The sequence below is a fragment of the Equus asinus genome, unplaced genomic scaffold (assembly GCF_041296235.1).
Source record: "Equus asinus isolate D_3611 breed Donkey unplaced genomic scaffold, EquAss-T2T_v2 contig_4, whole genome shotgun sequence".
In the NCBI taxonomy this organism is placed as follows: Eukaryota; Metazoa; Chordata; class Mammalia; order Perissodactyla; family Equidae; genus Equus; species Equus asinus.
The window spans coordinates 425,584-446,488 of record NW_027225071.1 but is presented as its reverse complement, the minus strand read 5'-3'; the positions used below and the strand labels follow the sequence as shown (position 1 = coordinate 446,488).

At 37.2% G+C, this 20,905-nt stretch overlaps 1 protein-coding gene across 2 annotated transcripts in view; it reads left to right on the top strand.

Annotated features, from left to right (window-relative positions):
* The window catches only part of LOC139043864 (centromere-associated protein E-like), a 73,709-nt gene extending 56,331 nt beyond the window's left edge, over positions 1-17,378 (top strand). For both annotated transcript variants that reach the window (XM_070503619.1, XM_070503618.1), the window contains 7 exons: positions 597-815; positions 3,740-3,925; positions 10,389-10,501; positions 12,108-12,205; positions 13,821-14,004; positions 15,692-15,978; positions 17,023-17,378. In XM_070503619.1, coding sequence (XP_070359720.1) covers positions 597-815; positions 3,740-3,925; positions 10,389-10,501; positions 12,108-12,205; positions 13,821-14,004; positions 15,692-15,978; positions 17,023-17,117 — 1,182 coding nt within the window. In that variant the 3' untranslated portion in view covers positions 17,118-17,378. The remainder of the gene's footprint in view (positions 1-596; positions 816-3,739; positions 3,926-10,388; positions 10,502-12,107; positions 12,206-13,820; positions 14,005-15,691; positions 15,979-17,022) is intronic.
* Positions 17,379-20,905: the final 3,527 nt, after the last annotated feature.

Sequence of the window (20,905 nt, the reverse complement as noted above, 5' to 3'; positions counted from 1 at the left end):
ATAGGAATAGGAAGTAAAAAGATGATAGAAGCAATTTCAGAGTGAGTCAGCCTTTGATGTAACGAGGGTATGGATTGGCTGTTACTCCCTGCACGGAAATAGAAGATTTTCAGATTACGAAAAGTCAGTAAATTTTTTTCCTTATAAACACTGAGGTTTGAAATGAAAGAGGAAAATAGATTGTTATTAAGTTTACTGGGTATGCTCTGCTATTAGATGTCAGTTAATGTTTATATATGACATTATATATGTCATAACATACATAATGATTTTAACCTGACCAGTTCTTCAGATTCCTCTTCATATGTCAGTGCTGATCTAATAGAATGAGATTATCATCTTGCAAATCAATATGAATCCTCTCTAGTCCTTATTCTTCTTTTATTCTCATAATCAATATCCAGCGTCTTCTGAAATGTCAGGAACTGGTGCAAGCCACAAAGAATGTTCACATTCTTTTAAAGTACTATTCTAGAATGTTCTGAATAATGAATTTCAACATATGCCTTGTCCTAGAACTCTAGTATTTTCCATAGTGGTTTTTTTAATACGTAATTCATTTTAGAAGCTATAGTGTTGTCTTTACTACTCAATAGGCTATAATAAATGAATCAACAGAGTTTGAGGAAAGAAATGTGACCATCACCAAAGAATGGGAACATGACCTGAAATCAGTGAAAGAGAAAAATGAAAAACTGTTGAAAAACTATCAAACTTTGAAGATCTCTCGAACATCTGGTGCCCTTGTTAATCCTACTACACAAGGCGATAAGAATCTTCATGTCACATCAAGAGCTACACAACTAACCACAGAGGTATGAGATTTCTTATAAGATGTTTTTCAATTTGCAGCTTCATTGTAGAGTTAAAGATGTATCATATGTAACATTTCAGAGCAAAATCACAGTATTGAAGGTATTAGGGAACATGCATGATGGACTTGTTTTTTAAATATAGTTCTATTGGGGCGCTCACTCAACTAATTATAAAGCTACATGTTACATAAGATCTTACCTTTGAATTATAAAATAGAAGTAACTCATGCCTTAATTTGATTAATAGGTATGTATACCACTTAAGGTGTTATTACCATACATTATAAGTTTTCTAAATCATGTGACTTTCTATTAAATTATAATCTATGTCTATAGTACCAAACTAGTTTAGAGGGAAAGAGCAATTTAGCTTTTCTCTAATTATCATCAGTGTCTTTAATATTGGTTAATGTGATCAAAACAAAAATGGAAGAGGCTAAAAGTATAATAAATTTCTTATACAGATTAACCTGTGCCCAAGAATCAGTACATTATTTGAATAATCCAATAACTGTATTAACTGCCCTTACTTGGGAATCTGTACAGCAAACACGCTGTTTTATTTTGTTAGCACACACGTCTTAGTGGGGAACCCGAGTGAATTACAACTTAGCATTTTTACCAAAATAAATATTTATAATAAAACATCAACTGCCAGTTTAATAATTATTACTAGTGGAAACTAGAAGATCACTAATATAGAGTTTATTGATTTGCTGATCACTACAGACCTCAGTCAGCTGTAGAGGTAAAAATAGTGGAAATATGAAACCCATCTTCCAAAGCAATAAGATAAACAAGCACAAGGAAATCCCATTTTCAATGACCCCAGGAAATACCCCATCAGATAATAAATCGTATGTTATTAGTTTGATAATTAGGCCAAATCAGAGTAGCACAGAGCAGGTCAGTGATGTGGAGGTAGAGCAGTGGGGCAGGCAGAGAGTTGGGCAGTCCACCCAAACAAGTAGGAGAATTCAGTGCATGACAGTAGGAGCAGTCAACTCAGGGGGGAAAGATAGTCTGCTTAATGTTTGAATCAGAACAACCAACTAGCCATCTTAGAAGAATAAGTCTGGACTCCTACCTCATTCATTAAACAAAAGTAAATTCCAGGTGGACCAAAAAGAAACGTTTTCCAGGAAAACCTGCATGTGTGTATATGTGAACAGTCTTATATTATGAACAAATTAAGATATTTTTGTACTTATAAAAAACTGGAAATAACCTAAATGTTCATTAGTAGGTGACAGGTTAACTAGTTTATAGTACCTCCATGAAATAGGATATATTTACCCATGAAAACAAAAATGCGAGAGATCTATGTGTTGATAATGAAAAGATCTGGAAAATATATTATCAAGTGAAAATAAAATTTTTAATTTTTTAAAAAGCAGGAGGCCAGCCCCATGGCATAGTGGTTAAGTTTGCATGCTCTACTTCGGCGGCCCAGTTCATGGTTCAGATCCCAGGCACGGACCTACACCACTCATTGGCAGCCATGATGTGGCAGCAATCCACATATAAAATGGAGGAAGATTGACATAGATATTAGCTCAGGGCTAATCTTCCTCAAGCAAAAAAAGAGGAAGTTAGCTCAGGGCTCATCTTCCTCAGCAATAAAAACCCACAAAAAACCAGAAGTATATATTTATTGTTGTTATGTGCTGTAGAGTCAGCTCTGATTCCTGGCAACTCTATGAATGAGTGATGTCCAATATCCTGTCCTCAAGAGCCCTACTCAGCTCCTGTAGACTCACGCCTATGGCTTCCTTTCTGGAATTACGCCATCTCGTATTTCGTCTTCCTCTTTTCCTGCTGCCTTTTACTTTTCATCATGTCCCCAAGGTAGGATAGTCTCAGTTTTACAATTTTTGCCTCCAGAGATAGGTCAGGCTTAATTTGCTCTTGGACCCACTTGTTCATTTTTCTGGCAGTCCAGGGTATCGGTAGAGCTCTCCTCCAACACCATATCTCAAATGAGTCCATTTTTTCCTGTCAGCCTTCTTCACTGTCCAGCTTTCGCACCCACACATAGTAATTGGGAATGCGAGGGTGTCGATAATCTTGGCCTTGGTCTCTAATGATACTCCCTTACTGTTGATGATCTTTCCTGATTCTTCCATCGCTGCCCTTCTGAGTCACAGTCTTCTCTTGATTTCTTGGCTGCGGTCTCCATTTAAACTGATGACTGAACCAAGGGAAACAAAACCTTTAACAATTTCAGTGTCTTCATGGTCTACATTAAAGTTGTATAGTTCTTCTGTAGTCATATCTGTCTTCTTCATGTTCGAATGCAGTCCTGCTTTGGCTCTTTCTTCTTTCACGCTATTCTGTGTGAACTTTCTTCTTACACACTATTGTGTGTGTGACTTACTGTTTTTGTAAACTGTATATTCACATGCGTAGATACATATAGAAAATTTCTAGAAGGATACACTTGAAAGAGTTTAGTAGTCATCGCTTTAGAGTCAGTGGGGGTTCTGAGATGGGGGAACTTAATCTTAATTATATGCCTTTGGATTTTTCCACATACTTGTATTTTTCAGCATAAAAACTAGGTAATAAAAATAAAGGGAAAGATATGTTACATGTATTCCTCTAAAGTGTCAATTAACAAATATACTTTCTGTAAGTAGTGTTAATTTAAAATGTAAGTGCCTATTTAATATGCTTAGCACCATGCTAACTAGTAAATAAAATAAGTACTAACCTTATATAAAATCTGGGCCTCTTTTAGTCCTAAATGATCAGCTTCTAAATGAAAAAAATAATACATGTATAAATTGAGTGACATTTGGAGTCTCCATCTATCCTATGTTTATGCAATCTGAAAGATTAATACCTATATATGATCTTTGTTTCATATAAACTGTGATTCTGTCTTCAAGGCACACCTTATATATGTGTGTTTTTTTTAATAGAAGATTCAAGAGCTGGAAACTTCACTACGTGAAGCTAAAGAAACTGCCATGCAAAAGGAAGACAAGATTATAAAGATGCAGAAAGAGCTTGAGATGACTAATGATATAATAGCAAAACTTCAATCACAAGTTAATGAATCAAATAAATGCCTTGAAAAAACAAAAGAAATGATCCAAGTACTTCAGGTAACTTAAAACTCATTTTATAAATAAAGGCATAATTTTATAAATTATGCATAATAAATATAAATAAATGCATACGTTTATTTTCATGCCAAATAATGATTGTTTTCATCTTCCTGTAAAAATTATTTTTAAAAAACATAAATATTCTTGACAGTTTAAAATATATCTTATTTTTTTAATTTTTTTTAATTTTTTTACTTTTCAAAGTAAGGAAATTTTTTATTTTCACTTTAATTTCTGAATGCCAAAAATGTAGAGGATGTATGTTTGTATATCTCTAGTAGTATATTGCAACATTTTTTCATAAATATGTTTTTTTTAAATTTTTCATTATTGCAGTAACATTGGATTATAACATTATATAACTTTCAGGTGTACATCATAATATATTTCGAATTCTGTGTAGATTACATCATGTTCACCCCACAAAGACCAATTATCCATCACCACACGTGTGTCTAATCACCCCTTTTGCCCTTCCCCCTCCTCCCTTCCCTTCTGGTAACCACCAATCCAGTCTCTCTTGCTCTGTGTTTGTTTGTCATTTTTATCTTCTACTTATGAGTGAGATCATATGGTATTTGACTTTCTCCCTCTGACTTATTTCACTTAGCATAATACCCTCAAGGTCCATCTATGTTGTCACAAATGGCCAGATTTCATCATTTCTTATGGCTGAGTAGTATTCCATTGTGTATATATACCACATCTTCCATTCGTCCCTTGATGGGCACCTAGGTTGTTTACAAGCCTTGGCTATTGTGAATAATGATGTGATGAACATAGGGGTGCATATATCTTTTATGCCTTTGTGTTTTCAAGTTCTTTGGATAAATACCCAGCAATGGGATAGCTGGATCATATGGTAGATCTATTCTTAATTTTCTGAGGCGTCTCCATACTGTTTTCCATAGTGGCTTCACCACTTTGCACTCCCACCAGCAATGTTTGAGGGTTCCTTTCTTTCCACATCCTCTCCAACACTTGTTGTTTCCTGTCTTGTTAATTATAGCCATTCTGACCAGAGTGAGGTGATATCTCCTTGTAGTTTTGATTTGCATTTCCCTGATAGCTAATGATGTTGAACATCTTTTCATGAGCCTGTTGGCCACCCATATATCTTCTTTGCAGAAATCTCTGTTCAGATCTTTTGCCCACTTTTTAATTGAGTTGTTGGTTTTTTTCTTGTTGAGACTTTCTTTTTATTTTTCAAAAAAATATGCTTCTTATCTAAATATTTAATACTCTGTTAGATAAGTACATTTTAAAATTATATTTTTTTCTACTTAATCCCCTGTTATTGAGTCCCACCTGGTAGCCTATGGGCTTAATCTAACCTGTTTTCTCTAGAAAGAGCAGAGTTGAAATGTTTTTGAGCTTGAATGCCGTTACACAAGTCGCACCCTCCTTCATCACAGCCTTCCTTCCTCGTCTGAGCCACAGCTACTTCTCACTCTTCTGCTACTTGGGTCGGATCCTAATAGGCATTTTGTTCACTGTTCCTGCTCCAGTGTCTCTTCTCTTCATTCAAAAATTAGAAACAAGCCAAGAATGCCTACTCTTTTCATTATTTAACATTGTTCTAAAAATTCTGGTTCTTTCAATGAGACATGAAACAGAGAGGCAAGAGAAAATAATCTTAATTTTGTTTTTAGAAATTGTTAGTATAGCTAAAAACCAAGAAAATCAACTGTAAAGCTTTAAAATCTTTGAGAGTAATTTTTTAATACTTCAAATAACTAAATGATCACATTTTTATTCATTCAACAAGTATTTGTTGAATACCTACTATGTGTTGGTCATTGTTCTAGATGCCATGTGTACTGCAATGAAAAAAAATAAAGCCTCCTTGAAGAGGCTTACATTCTGCTTCATGAAGTCAGAAAATAAACAAGTATATATGTTTGTTAAACGGTGAGAAGTGCAATGGAAAAATATTAAGCCAGACAGAGGTATATAGGTGCAGGGTGAGAGTGGGTGTGAGTAGGAGTGTGATTTTGTAAGGGGAGTTGAGGAGAGCCGCACAATTAAGATGACGAAGTGATGGTGTGAGCTGTCTGGTAGGGAAGGGCCTTCTAGGCAAAAGAAGTAGCAAATGCGAAGGCCACAACACAGAAGTAGTTGAGATGTATTCAAGGAAACAGCAAGAAAGCCAGCGTCTCCTGAGCAGCGTGGGCAAGGATAGAAGGGGAAATAGGTGAGAAGTAGCAGAGAGCCAAATCATAAAGCATCTTGAAAGCTATTTGTAAGCACTTTGGGTTTTATTCTGGATGAGATGGGAAGTCATCAGAGGATTTTGGCAAAATGATATAGTCTGACTTAAATTTTTAAAGGCTGCCCTTTGAAAATAGAATCCAGGAAGGCGTGTTTGTTAGTGACGTGCCAGCTCCTACAACAAAGGGAACCACAAAATGCAATGGCTCAAACAAAACAGAAGCTTATTTCACACGTAAAAGTGTGGGTTCCAGCTTGGCAAGTGGCTCCTTTCCACATGGTCATTCAGAGGCCCCCGTTTCTCCCATCTTGTTTCTCCAGCACTTCCTTGGTGCTGTTTTCATCTGCATGGTTAAAGCCCAGTTGTAAGCTGTCCGTGCTCAGGCTCACAGAAAAGGGACAAGATGGAGAAGCTAAAAATTGTCTTAAAATCTGTACTCATAAAGGCTCTGGCCCAGAAGTGGCACATGTCTCTTCCTCTCATATTTCTTTTTTTTTGCAAAATATTTAGATTCAATTTATCAAAGAGAAAGCCAAACACGTACCTCTCGTATTTCTTGGAGTCAGAGATGATTCCAAAGTTTTTGGCCTGAGCAGCCAAGAAGATAGAGTTGCTACATACGGAAATGGGAAAGACTGCCAGAAGAGGAAGTTTGAAACCAGGAAAGTTCAGTTTTGGACATGCTGAATTGGAAATGCCCCCTGGGGACACCCAAGTTGAGATATGACTTAGGCAATTGAATATCTGAGTCTGAGCAAGATATAGGCGAGAGGTTTAAGTTTGGGGAATCATCAGCATATAAAAATCATGAGACTGGACGAGGGCATAAGCATAATGGAGAGGAGATGTGGAGTAACCAAATGATACTGAGATGGAGCAGCCAGTGAGTGAAAAAGAAAAGGGGGTCTGGGCAACAGAGTGGTTCCAGTTTCTTCATATAAGTGAAGCTAGTGTTTCAAGAAAGAGGGAGTAAGCGACAAATTTCTCCACACTCAGTATAGATTGGTACAGGTGTCTATGGAGAGAGGAATATCTTTCCTGCATACTAAAAGTAACCATTTAGATAATATAATAGAGTATGCCATTGTACAGCATCCATGAGGAAAGAAAGCAAAGTATAGGGTATCCATAAAATCTTTATACAGTTTGAATTTTTAAGAATCTGTTTCTGTATTTTATATAAATATTCTATAAAATGCAACAGTATATTTAACTCGAGATTTGGCATAGTAAAATGCAAAGATATTAACTTTTAACCTATTCACCACTATTTTAATTCACCTGGATATAGCTGTCCAATATAATGTAGGGTTTATTAAGTGAATATAGAAGAAAGTAATTTGAACAAATGACTCATTAACAGTTTTGTTTAAATCTTGATACATTTCCTCTGTTGTATCTTTACAAATTATTTATATCAAGTAGCAGTAAATTTGTTAAAAATTCAAACTGTGCTAGTACTTTAGGGACATCCTGCACAGTGGGAAAAAAAGATCTTATTTATAACTGGCACAAAATATAAAATGCTCAAGTGACTAACCTTAACAAAAAATGAGGCAACATATATGAAAAGAACAACAAAACTCTAAAAGGAAATATAGGAGAGCATGTGGTTTAAAATAAGAAATATGCCATTTCCTAGGTTGTAACCTAAATACTGTACAACCATCAGTTTTTCCCAAATTAATTTCTAAAGTTAATGTAATTCAAATCAGAATCTCAAAGGAATTCTTTTTCTGGTAGAGCAAAGAAAGTTTCTCAGCAGACTCCATCTAAAATAGGATGAGCAGGTGCTGTTCACTGAGAACACAGGCGCTCAGACTCCTCAGGCGGCTAGAGGATGTTTAAGGCTGTCAGCGCTTCTGAGTGCAGCTTGGGCACACGTCGTGTGTTTGAAATAAGGAATTCTCACTGTCTTTCATTTCTAAGAGAGTATTTCCAATTTCAATTTCTTTTACTCAAGAATTGCTTTAAAACTGTTATATATGACTAATTTATTTCATTATATTGTGGCAAAAAAATTACTGCAATTTCTCCATTTTTAGAATATATTGAAATTTTCTTTTAGGTGTCATAAATGAATAAATATTTTTAGAGTTCTTTGAACTTTTAAATCAAAATGTATACAAATAGATCAATGGAACAAAATAGAGAGCCCAGAAATATATACAAATATAGTCAGTTCATCTTTGACAAAAGAGCAAAGGCAATTCAATGGAAAAGGGTAGTCTTATCAACTAGCGGTGCTGAACAACTGGGCACCTTTCACAAAAATTAACTCAATTGATTGTAACCTAAATCTAAAACACAAAACTAGAAAATGCCTAGAAGATAACGTAGGAGAAAATCGAGGTGACCTTGGGTTTGGCATTGACATTTTTTTACATACAACACCAAAAGCATAATCTATGAAGGAAAAAAATTGATAAACTGGACTTCATTTAAATTAAAAATGTTTGCCCTATGAAAGACAAGCCACAGACTGGAAGAAAATCTTTGCAAAACACATATCTTTCAAGAACTGTTATCCAAAATATACAAAGAACTCTTAAAACTCAATAATTAGAAAGCAAACAGCCTGATTTAAAAATAGGCAATGGATCTGAACAGACACTTCACCAGAGAAGATACACACATGGCAAATAAGCATATGAAAAGATGCTCCACATCATATGTCATTAGAAAATTGCAAATTAAAAAACAATGAGATACCACTGTACATCCACTGTATCTCAAAATATAATGGCCAAAATCCGGAACACTGACTACACTAAATGCTGGCAAGGAGTGGGGCCAGGAGCTCTTGCTCACTGCTGGTGGGAATGCAAGTGGTACAGTAGCCACTTTAGAAGAGAGTTTGGCAGTTTCTTACAAAACTGACACCACTCCAGCCAGTCATATGCTCAAGGAGTCCCTGATATCAGCATCTGGTCCAGAAAGCCAGGGTATTTTACTGGTGCCATGACTGAGCAAATACTGGGCTCCTCCCAGAATGGGCTTATCTGACCTAGTCAGCAACCCTCTTAAGCTGAGCATCTCAGCTTTGGAAGCTTGCATCTTTTTAGTCTTTGCTAACTACGTGTGTGTGCAAATGTTTTTATAGGCACTAGGGGTAACGCCTAGAGGAATGAAGAGCTCTCTGGGTCCCTATTTAGATGGGTTTATTTTTGTATTCAATATATAATAGTAATCCATAGTATGGCTGTGGTAACAGCAATAAAAGAAATGAATGATTTATTCAGCAATAATAAGAAATGAGCCATCAAGCCACAAAAGACATGGAGGAACCTTAAATGCACATTGCTAATTTTAAAAAGCCCATCTAAAAACACTGCATACTGTATGACATTCTGGAAGAGGCAAAACTAGGCGAACAGGAAAAGATCAATGATTACTAAGGGTTCTGGGGGAGGGTGGAGGGATGGATAAGTGGAGCACAGGAGATTTTTAGGGCAGTGAAACTATTCTGCATGATACAGTGATGATGAACACGTGTCATACATTTGTCAAAACCCATGGACTATACAATGCAAACAATAGACTCTAATGTAAACTGTGAACGTCAGTTAATAATGTATCGATATTGGCTCATCATTTGTAACAATCATACCACACTAAGATGTTAATAATAGGAGAAACTAGGGGAGGACACGGGTATTACCGGGACTCTATGTACTCTGCTCAATTTGTCTATAAACCTAAAATTGCTCTAAAAAGTTAAACCTATTTATTAAAAAAGATTTTTGTATATGTTTGTATGTATATATGACTGATTTTTTTTCTGAGTCGAAGTAGATGTATGGCTAGATTGAACCAACCTTGAGTACAGAATATCCCCAATAATGTTATATAATATTTTGTGCCTTGAATTCAGTTCTACTTTGATATTTATATTACTGTTCATCTCTTGTCTTATTTTCCTGATTTACCTTTATCTACCCATTTCATTCGTTTCAACCTTTCTGTTTCATTTTGTTTAAGTATATTGTTTTTTAATTGGGAAAAATATTTGTTTTAAGAAATAGAAGTCATAGGTTTTCTAATTACACATTAGCTTCCAATAGCTTCACATGTACTTCACATCAAATATCTATTTGTTACTCATTTTAGGGTTAAAATTTGTGCCTTTCCTCCTTTTCATATGTTTGGAGTTTGCTGTTTTAAAATGTTCCTACTATATTAGGTAGTTAACAAGTCTTTGAAACTGCTCTAAAATTACTTTATTTCTCTTTTCTCTAAAACCTTTAGGACAAAGTTGCTTTAGGAGCTAAGCCCTATAAAGAAGAAATTGAAGAGCTCAAAACAAAGCTGGTGAAAATAGACCTAGAGAAGATGAGAAATGCCAAGGAGTTTGAAAAGGAGTATGTCTTTGTCTTAATTGAATATGACTTTAGTAGCTTAAACTTCCTTTCTAAACTGTATAAATTTAAAATATATTAAGATATTGTTATTGCTTTTTATAAAATAAATACAAACATCTACAGATTTTAAAGTTATTAAATTCTCATTATGTATGCAAAGGTTTTGAAAACAAGCACAATTCTGATCAATTACTGACATACTATGTCTTTGGATACTTCTTGTTCAATCATATAGGAACAGCTTAAAAATGGCCTTTTTTGTTTGAAAGTGAATATTAAGAACGTGTGTGTGTTTTTAGCAGTTTGTCTAAGGTTTCTGTTGGTTCTCTTAATTTCATTTGTTCTTCCTATTGTATTTTTGTGTAAGGTTTTATTTCCTTTTAAATTGTAGTACTTAGTGCCCAAGAGCATATTCCCTTTTTATTGATTTATTTATGTATAGTACCATATACAATAGCATGCCTAAAGTTCTTTGTGGTATAGCATAATGAAAAGAACATTAAACAGAGAGTCAAGGAAACTGAATTAGAAATATAATGTTGCCACTTATTAATATGTCACCTCTGACTCCTCACACTTTTTATTCTTCCTGTAAATGTTTAATAAATGTTTAATGATGATATCTAATTTTGCCCAAAAAGTCGCACTCTGAATCTTCATGCATTCTAACCAGCCTTCTATTGATAGGACTGTTGGTTTTAGTGGAGCATCATTAAAAAGGCAATTTTAGTGGCCAGCCCAGTGGCACGGTGGTTAAGTTTGCACATTCCGCTTCGGTGGCCCAGGGTTCACCATCCTAGGTGTGGACCTACACATCACCTGTCAAGCCATGCTGTGGTAGGCATCCCACATATAAAGTAGAGGAAGATGGGCACCGATGTTAGCTCAGGGCCAGTCCTCCTCAGCAAAAAGAGGATTGGTGGCAGATGTTAGCTCAGGGCTAGCTAATCTTCCTCAAAAGAAAAAAATTTTTTTAAATAAATGCAAAGCAATTTTATATAGAATAGAATCAGCAGATACTTTCAGTCTCTAAGAAAGGCAGAAAGTCTCATAATTTAGCATTGCCAATTAACACTCAAGCAAATAATTAACAGAATGTCTTTTTCTCCTGGGTGCAATGAGCAGACTGTGACCTCTGACTGTGTCACCTCAGATCAGAGCTGCAGTCGAGTGTGCTTTCCTTACAGTGTATACAGAAGGTGCTTTTGGTTTTACGCTTTGGTAATTGTTGTACCTTCAAGAGGTTTCTAGGACCTCATGATAACAACCCAATTATTTGTTTTATGGTGCCCCTGAATGTAATTTTGCTCAATATCCAGTTAATGATACCTATTGGGCTTTCAGAAATTTTAAAAGAATTGGTTTCTCAATGTTAAAAAAAAATTGCCCCTGCAGCCAAACAGAACACTTCCAATTTGATGGTGTTATTTATGGCTATAAAGTGCATGATACCAGGGGGTATCGTGAGGGCTTACCTACTGCTGCTTATGCATATCATATCAATGTGATGTATCTTATCAGAAAATTCTTGACAGCAGTTCTGTTTATTCTTCCATTAAAAATTAGTTGCTGGCCTTTTACATATTTCTGTTGTTATTCTTAATAGAATTACTTGTACAAAAGCCACTGTAGAACATCAAAAAGAAGTTATAAGGCTATTGAGAGAAAATCTTAGACGAAATCAGCAGGCCCAAGATACTTCAAGTAAGTAGAAAATGCTGATATTTCCAGATCTTTTTCCGTCTTACTTCTCAGTATACTTACACATTTTGAAGACTGCTACTATATATATGACAGTCAAGAATAAACCTGTTAATCACTAATTTATAAAGAACTATTTTTAAAATGAATTCATTGAGATCATATTTATCCTGTGATACCTCCTTAAGTTTCCTGTAATCTCAACTATTTATCCATTATAGATTCTTAAAAACTATGAATGTAACCTGTGCGCTATCAGATCTTTACATATCAGTGAAGATACCTTCAGTAGTATACAAGAATGACTTACCTGTCAAGGTAGACGTACCCTTCCCAATAAAACACAAGCATATCTTAATAGATTTTAACCATGTGCACTGTAAAAACATAGTCAGTATACAGTAAATATTATCCTACTTGTTGTTGGTACTGAAAATACAGACTTGATGCTTACTGGCAAACTCTTTGAAACTTATCTTAGATACAGTTTTCAAATCTAATCATCAAATTTCTGCATATACATTCCTCAAACTGTATCTTTTCCCATATTTCTGTCTCTTATGTTTCATTTGAAAAGAGAGAATGCTGAACAGTACTTGGGGCAGCTTTGTGTAGTGGGTCCAGCATCGAAATAACGTCACGAACAGTTCTCTAAGCTGACTGCCCTCACTTAACAGCCTGTGAAATCATGAGGAGAACGCCTGACCTTCTAGATTGGATATAGACTTGTAAGGATCAGGCTAAAAGTTGTGTGTGAAAGCACACTGAAAATTCTAAATGTCAGGCAAATGCAAGATGATGTTTGTGTGTATTATTGTCCATGCATTGTCTGGTGCTTGTTTAGTTTGAACTGCCCTAGTGTCCATTGCAGGATAATTGCAGCTCCTACCTGGAAAACTTCAAGGGGTAAAAATAGAACTTTTGTTGTTAGAGAAGGGTCAGGATGATTCCTTCTAATTTGTGACTTTCAGGTACGTGTTATACCTGAATTCAGAATAATTGAAAAGGAAATGGACATTGAGTGTCTTCCCCACACTCATCTTGCCCCTCCCTTGTAAACAGTCAGTGACCCAGTGGATCATTCCACTTTCTAAGCACCTCACACTTTTATGCAATTTTACCTAAAATTTACAAAACAGTTCTTTACATTACTTGTACACATATGGTGTAAAATACTGAATAGTATATTCTTTAATAGCAGTCTAAGGTTTATTTAGTTAACAAATACGTGTTGAGTATTGGGAGCACATTGACTGCCTTGGGGTGGACCCCACACACGCTGTGTGGTGGAAGCAGCCCTCCAGGGGACCCCACTGGCGTCGAGAGTAGACAGTGAAGGGCAGCTCCGACTGCTGCCGTCACCGTGAGTGATCCTAGCAGGTGGTGGTGGTGGAGGTAGTGGGTGGAGAGAAGCAGGGGTTCCACAGATACTTAGAATCCATGATGGAATTGGCATAGGAGGTGAGGGAAGAGGAGGAAGTCAAGGATGACGTTCAGGGAGATGGTGCTGAGATGCTTTGTTTTTTATAGTGATTTATTGAACTTACTAATGTTTCCTTTATTGTGAACTTTGGAGATAATTAAAATTATCACCTGCCTGTGTGTTTGCCTCCCACAGTGATATCAGAACATACTGATTCTCAGCCTTCAAGGAAACCCTTAACCTGTGGGGGTGGCAGCGGCATTGTACAAAGCACAAGAGCTCTTATTTTGAAAAGTGAATATATACGGCTAGAAAAGGAAATTTCTAAGTTAAAGCAGCAAAATGAACAGTTAACAAAGCAATGGAATGAACTGTTAAGGTAAGATCTGCTTACCTGATACAGGAATTATGCTTATGGTGGTACGTGTGGGAGAGGATGATGCCTACACATGCATATATATTTTTTGCAGTGGGCAACCCCTCACACATATAGGGGAAGTAATTTTTAGAGCTCATGTAATGTGTCTTTTTTAAAAGGAATGAGAATATGGTAGCACCATTCCAGAGGTTTGCTATCCATCAACTGACCTTTTTTTTTTCCTGAGGAAGATTCCCCTGAGCTAACATGCCAATCTTCCTCTATTTTTAGTATGTGGGCTGCCAGCACAGCATGGCCACTAACAGAGTGATGTGGGTCCACACTCGAGAACCAAACCCAGGCTGCCAAAGTGGAGTGCCCGGAACTTAACCACTAGGCCACAGGGCTGGCCCATCAACTGATTTTAGCTAAGCCTGTTTTTAACTAAGCCAAGAACCAAAAAGTAAACCAAGATCTTTGAGGGGAGCTTAAATATGCCACAAATATGCCCAAGTCAGTGAGGCTTTACTCAAAGGAGAATCCCTGAGGTCCATTATTGTAGCCCATTAACCTTTATAAACAGTTGTAAAAAATTTAATTAATTGGCTTCTACCAAAGATTAGAATCTTGTGCTAATCTTTACTAATGATGCAATAGAAGAAAAATAGGCATTAAATAAATATGCAAATAGCTACTGTTCTGTGTGAGGCTATTAAACAACAAAAAAAGCAAACAGGACATTATGAAAGGGTCCAACAGAGGGATCAGACCTTATCTAGATGTGGGGAGGGGCGGTGATCAAGAAACTAATATGTAAGAGTAGATCTGAAAATGAGTAGCAGTTAGGCTTGATGACAGGAGAGATGGCTAAGCCTTCTAGGCTGAGGGAACAGCATGTGCACAGGCTTTGAGTCAAAGAGGAAAGTGGAACAGAAAGACATGCAGTGTGGCCAGAGCATACAGAATGAGGCAGAGTAAGTGCAAGATGCGATGCCAGAGGCCACTGGTCCAGATTACACATTGCAGGTCATTCTGAGGCAGCTGGGGTGGTCTCCTAAATGTAACGGGAGGATTACCACCACTGGAGGATTTTAAGCTGGGGCCTAATGAGCTCATACGGCGTCTCTAGCTGCTAGAGCAGAATGGGGGGGAACCCAAAAGTGTGAGGTTGTATCACAACACTTGGCTGACTGATCAAAGAAAGGAGAGCAGGGCCTAGGATTGCTTCCCAGGCTTCTCTGAAGGAGTGAATAAATGCAGGCAGCATTTCCTGTGGGAAGCAACACTATAAGTAATCCAGAAAAGCACAGTGTAATATATCTTTTAAAATAACAAAGGTACATTAAAGATTCATCCATCCAGAAGACTAACTTATCAAATTATTGCCACAGAGCATCAGTAGATAAACCATGCTGGACGACATCACTGATTCATTTGAAACCTAATATCATACTTTTCAAGATTCTGTGATCACGGAGATTTAGTACAATTTTTCAATTTATATTGACCTCATTTCATTTTCTGAACTGTGGAAATAATCCAAACTTAGGAAGCATTAGGTTGAAATTAAAATGTAAATATGATAAAATGGTAAATTATATGTCACATATATTTTACCACAATTAAGAAAAAAAATTTTATGTAAATATGAATATATTTCTGGAATTGAGCAGTCTTACAGTCTCTTTTATTTTTCCCCACATTTAAGCAATAATCATCATCTTTCCAATGAGGTCAAAATGTGGAAGGAGAGAACTCTTAAAAGAGAAGCTCACAAAGAAGTGACTTGTGAGAATTCTCCAAAGTCTCCTAAAGCGACCGGACCAGCTTCTCAAAAGAGACAGCATACGCCTTCTCAATGCAAGGAACGGAATTTACAAGATCCTGTGCCAAAGGACTCACCGAAATCTTGGTTTTTTGATGGCCGATCAAAGTCTTTCCCAGCACCTCACCCAGTTCGCTATTTTGATAACTCAAGTCTAGGCCTCCGCCCAGGTGGGTAAATATACTGGTTACTTGGGGATCGGGGATAACGGTTGGAACTCATTTGTCACCTGTGGCCCCAAAGGGCAAGTTTAGACAAGAGAAGATGTCATGGAGAAGCTGCACTGCAGAGATGTCATTTGCTGTCTCTGTGAGAAGTTTCTCCAAAGCACAGCACTGAAGTGAAATCACTTTTTACCCCGAGGGAAGTCTTATTCTGCCTCCTGAACCTTCAACTTTTCCCTCAGATAGACAAGCAGCTCTCGAGGACACAGAGAGACACCATCCTACAAACATAACTACTTTTACTGCAAAAGACCTTCTTATCAATTCAATGGGCCAGTATTTCCAGTAGCATTATATTCATTTTACACAAGCCAGATCATAGACTTATATCATTTACATATTCATTCAATGAACAGAAATTTTTGGTCTCCACCTATGTGTCACATATTGCACCCTGATGGTACATTGATAACCAAACCAGATATGGCCCCTGCCTTCCTGGAGTTCACAGTCTAGTGGGTATAGACGGTGATCAAGTAGTCAAAAAAGGTACAGTTCTAGAGTTCAAAAGCCTATGAGTTTTTAATAGGTTGTTTTAGGAACATAAGGAAGTCTTCCTTGAAGAAGGGGACTGAGATCTAACAGGTTAAGGTGAGTTAGCTTAACAAAGAGGGGAGGGGAAGGCGATTCAGGCAGAGGGAACAGGGTCGGCCCAGCTGGGAGAGACCGTAACCAGGGGAAGGGTTGGAAAACCACGTGTGGCCAGAGCGCAGTGCACACAGGTTCCTCTGGGTGAAGTCGGTGAAGCCAGAGAGAGAAGAGCCAGATGCGCAGGACTTTGTGGGTTGTGGAGAGGAATTTTTACTTCATCCTGGGAGCATGCTAGAGGAAGCCGTTGAAAGATGTTAAAGAACAGCAGGAGAACATAATGGGTTATCAATTTGAAAACATTACCTCAGCTGTAAGGTAAACTGTATATAAGCTGTATGTTGTGTTGCAACCAAACGTGTTTTTTAATAAGATGACTTTTGCTTTCTATTTTTTTCTCAGAAGAACAAACTGCTGGAGCAGAGAGTGTGGATCCTCAGCCAGGCCCTTGGCACGCCTCCTCAGGACAAGCTGTGCCCGAGTGCAAGATTCAGTAAACTCTGCTGTCACTTTTCTAGGGGCCTAGTGTTCCTTATTTAGAAATGACTGTATTTGTTACTTTATTTTTCTATCCCTGGCAATGATGTCACAGTCCAACTTAATTTCAATTCAGTTTGCACTTTGCCATTAGAAATTGAGGCATTCCAGTCATTTAGAATGGTGATAGACTGCCTTCTTCCTGAATGTGGTAATACTTTAGAAGTTGAATTGTTTTATTTATTTATATATTTTGTGAAGAATAAAGTTATTGAAGGAAATTTCCAGTCTTTCCGTGTATACATAAAATGTATACATTTTCATTAATCTCGTAATCCACATGTGACTTAGATAATACATAAATTAAAGCATCATTTAATTAACAAAATTCCTAAACCTGGGCTCCCCGCAACACATAAAGCATCTATGGATGGGCTTCACACAATCTGTAAAACCTCTGAAATTTTATCTTTTGTGTGTGGATTCAGTTTTCTAGGATACTAGGGTCCCTACTTTCTTATAACATACTCTCTGAGAGGTCTGTTACTCTATAAGAGGTTAAGAACTGTGGTTTTAGAGAGTATCTGATAGTACTTTTATATCATATGACTTTGAAAAACCATATAAAACAGCAAGTTGCATAAGGTTTAGAACACAGTTAGTGATTTCAAGGCATTCTTGGCTCTTTGGTAAGAAGACTTATTCAAAGGGAGAGATTATTAATTGTATCATAGCCATCACTGTTAAAGTCTATGAATTGGTTATTTCCCTTACCTTAACACACTGTCACAGGTTCACTAGGGTGAAGTGAAACTGTGCCTTCCTATAACGCTGTCCCTCAGGCCTGTCCCTTGGGAGTTTGGTTTCTCCTCTGCACCCAAACCAGACATGATTACAGAGCTGCAGGTTGATTCTCTACGATGTTCACTCCTCCACTGAATAAGAGTATTGCAAAGTAGTAGGTATGTTCACCTGGGTAATAAAACGACTTTAAGGCCATTAAAAATATAATCAGTCTTAAAAATAGATGATGACATAAAGAGATGGAAAGAGATTCCACGCACATGGATTGGAAGAATAAACACGGTTAAAATGTCCATACTACCCAAAGCAATCTACAGATGTAATGCAATCCCAATCAGAATCCCAATGACATTCTTCATGGAAACAGAACAGAGAATCCTAAAATTCATATGGGGCAACCAAAGACGCCAAATTGCTAAAGCAATCCTGAGAAAAAAGAACAAAGCTGGAGGTACCACCATCCCTGACTTCAAAGTGTACTACAAAGCCATAGTGATCAAAATGACATGGTACTGGTACAAAAACAGACACACAGATCAGTGGAACAGAACTGAAAGCCCAGAAGGAAAACCACACATCTATGGACAGCTAATCTTTGACAAAGGAGCTGGGAACATACAATGGAGAAAGGAAAGTATTTTCAACAAATGGTGTTGGGAAAACTGGACAGCCACATGCAAAAGAATGAAAGTAGACCATTATCTCATGCCATACACAAAAATAAAATGGATCAAAGACTTGAAGATAAGTCCTGAAACCATAAAACTCCTAGAAGAAAATAGAGGTAGTAGACTCACTGACATCAAACTTAAAAGGATCTTTTTGAATACCAGGTCTTCTCAGACAAGGGAAACAGAAGAAAAAAATAAGTGGGACTTCATCAGACTAAAGAGCTTCTGCAAGGCAAAAGAAACTAGGATCAAAACAAAAAGCCCACCAAGTGGGAGAAAATATTTGCAAATCATATATCTGACAAGGAGTTAATCTCCATAATATATAAGGAATTCACACAACTGAACAACAAAAAGACAGCACAATCAAAAAATGAGCAGGGGATATGAACATTTTTCCAAAGAAGATATACAGATGGCCAAGAAACACATGAAAAGATGTTCAACATCACTAATCATCAGGGAAATGCAAATCAAAACTACACTAAGATACCACCTTACACCTGTTTAAATGGCTATAATCACTAAGACTAAAAATAACAAAAGTTGGAGAGGGTGTGGAGAAAAGGGAACCCTCATACACTGCTGGTGGGACTGCAAACTGGTATAGCCACTATGGAAAACAAGATGGAGGTTCCTCAGAAAACTAAAAATAGAAATACCATATCCAGTTATTCCATTACTGGGTATCTACCTAAACAACTTGCAATCAATAATCCAAAGAACATATGCACCCCTGTGTTGATAGCAGCACTATCCACAATAGCCAAGACCTGGAAGCAACCCAAGTGCCCATTGACCAATGATTGGATAAAGATGATGTGGTATATATACAATGGAATACTACTCAGCCATTAAAAGAAGACGGATCCATCCCATTTGCAACAACATGGAAGGACCTGGAGGGAATTATGCTAAGGGAAGTAAGACTGAAAAAGACAAACACCAGATGATTTCACTCACATGTGGAATATAAACAAACACATGGACAAAGAAAACAGTTCAGTGGTTACCAGGGGAAGGGGGGTGAGGGGTGGGCATAGGGGGTGAAGGAGAACACTTACGTGGTGACAGACAAGAAACAATGTACAACTGAAATTTCACAATGATGTCAACTCTTATGAACTCAATAGAAATTATATATATATATAAGATCAGTCTTCAGATATCCAGTCTAGTAGAATGTTGCTTAACTCTTGAATTTGGATATCTTTCATTCCTCAGATTTGGGAAGTTTTTGGCCATTATTTCCTCAAATAAATCTTTTGTCCCTTTCTCTTTCCTTCTGGAAGTTCCATGATGCATATATTGGTCCACTTGCTGATGTCCCATAAGTACCTTAGGCTCTCTTCACTTTTCTTTATTCTTTTTTCTTTTTTCTTCTCTAACTGAGTAATTTCATATGACCTGGTTTCAACTTATTGATTCTTCTGCTTGATCAAGTCTGCTATTGAACCCCTCTGTGAATTTTTCATTTTAGTTATTTGTATTCTTCAGCTCCAGAATTTCTGTTTGGTCCTTTTTTATAGTTTCCATCTCTTTAATATTCTCATTTTGTTTGTGCATCATTTTCCTGATTTCATTTAGCTGTCTATTGGTGTTCTCTTGTAGATCATTGAGCTTCCTTAAAACTATTATTTTCAAGTGTTTGTCAGGTATTTGTTCATAGGTCACCATTTCTTTGGAGTTGGTTTCTGGAGATTTAGTTTGTTTCTTTGATTGCATCGTGTTTCTCTGTTTCTTTGTGTGCCTTTTGATTTTTTTGCTGACTTTTATGCATTTGAAAAATAGCCACCTCTTCCAGTCTTTGTGGGCTGCTTCATACAGGGGAAGACCTTCATCAGTCAGCCCAGTTATAGACTGTGGGCCCTCTGAAAGCTTTTGGGCAGATGTGACTCTCTAGGCTTGTGTATGTGATTTGCCAATTAGAGAGGTTTGCCAGTTTCTTTTTCAGGAGCTCATAATCTCTTGCTCCCTCTAATATCTGTCTGTAGTACTGCAGCTTCTTTGGTGCTGCAGCAGGAAGCCACCCCACTCTCCTTTGTTCTCATTGGCCCCCAGGCATCCAAATTACGTCAGCTCCCATCAGCACCCCAAATCAGGTGAGATAGAAACCAGTCCCAATGGCAGCCCTCCAAAACGCTGGCACATAAGACACACGCTCTGCTCTCCTCCCTCCCTCCCTCCCGAGGATGAAGCTTCGAGTTGGGCACCTACTCCTGATGGTGCTGAGCCACGCTAGGCTCTGTCTGGTGCCAGACCATGCCAGTTCCATCAGCAGTTCGGGTCAAGTGAGACAGAAACCAGTCCTTCAGGCAGCTCTCCAAAAAGAC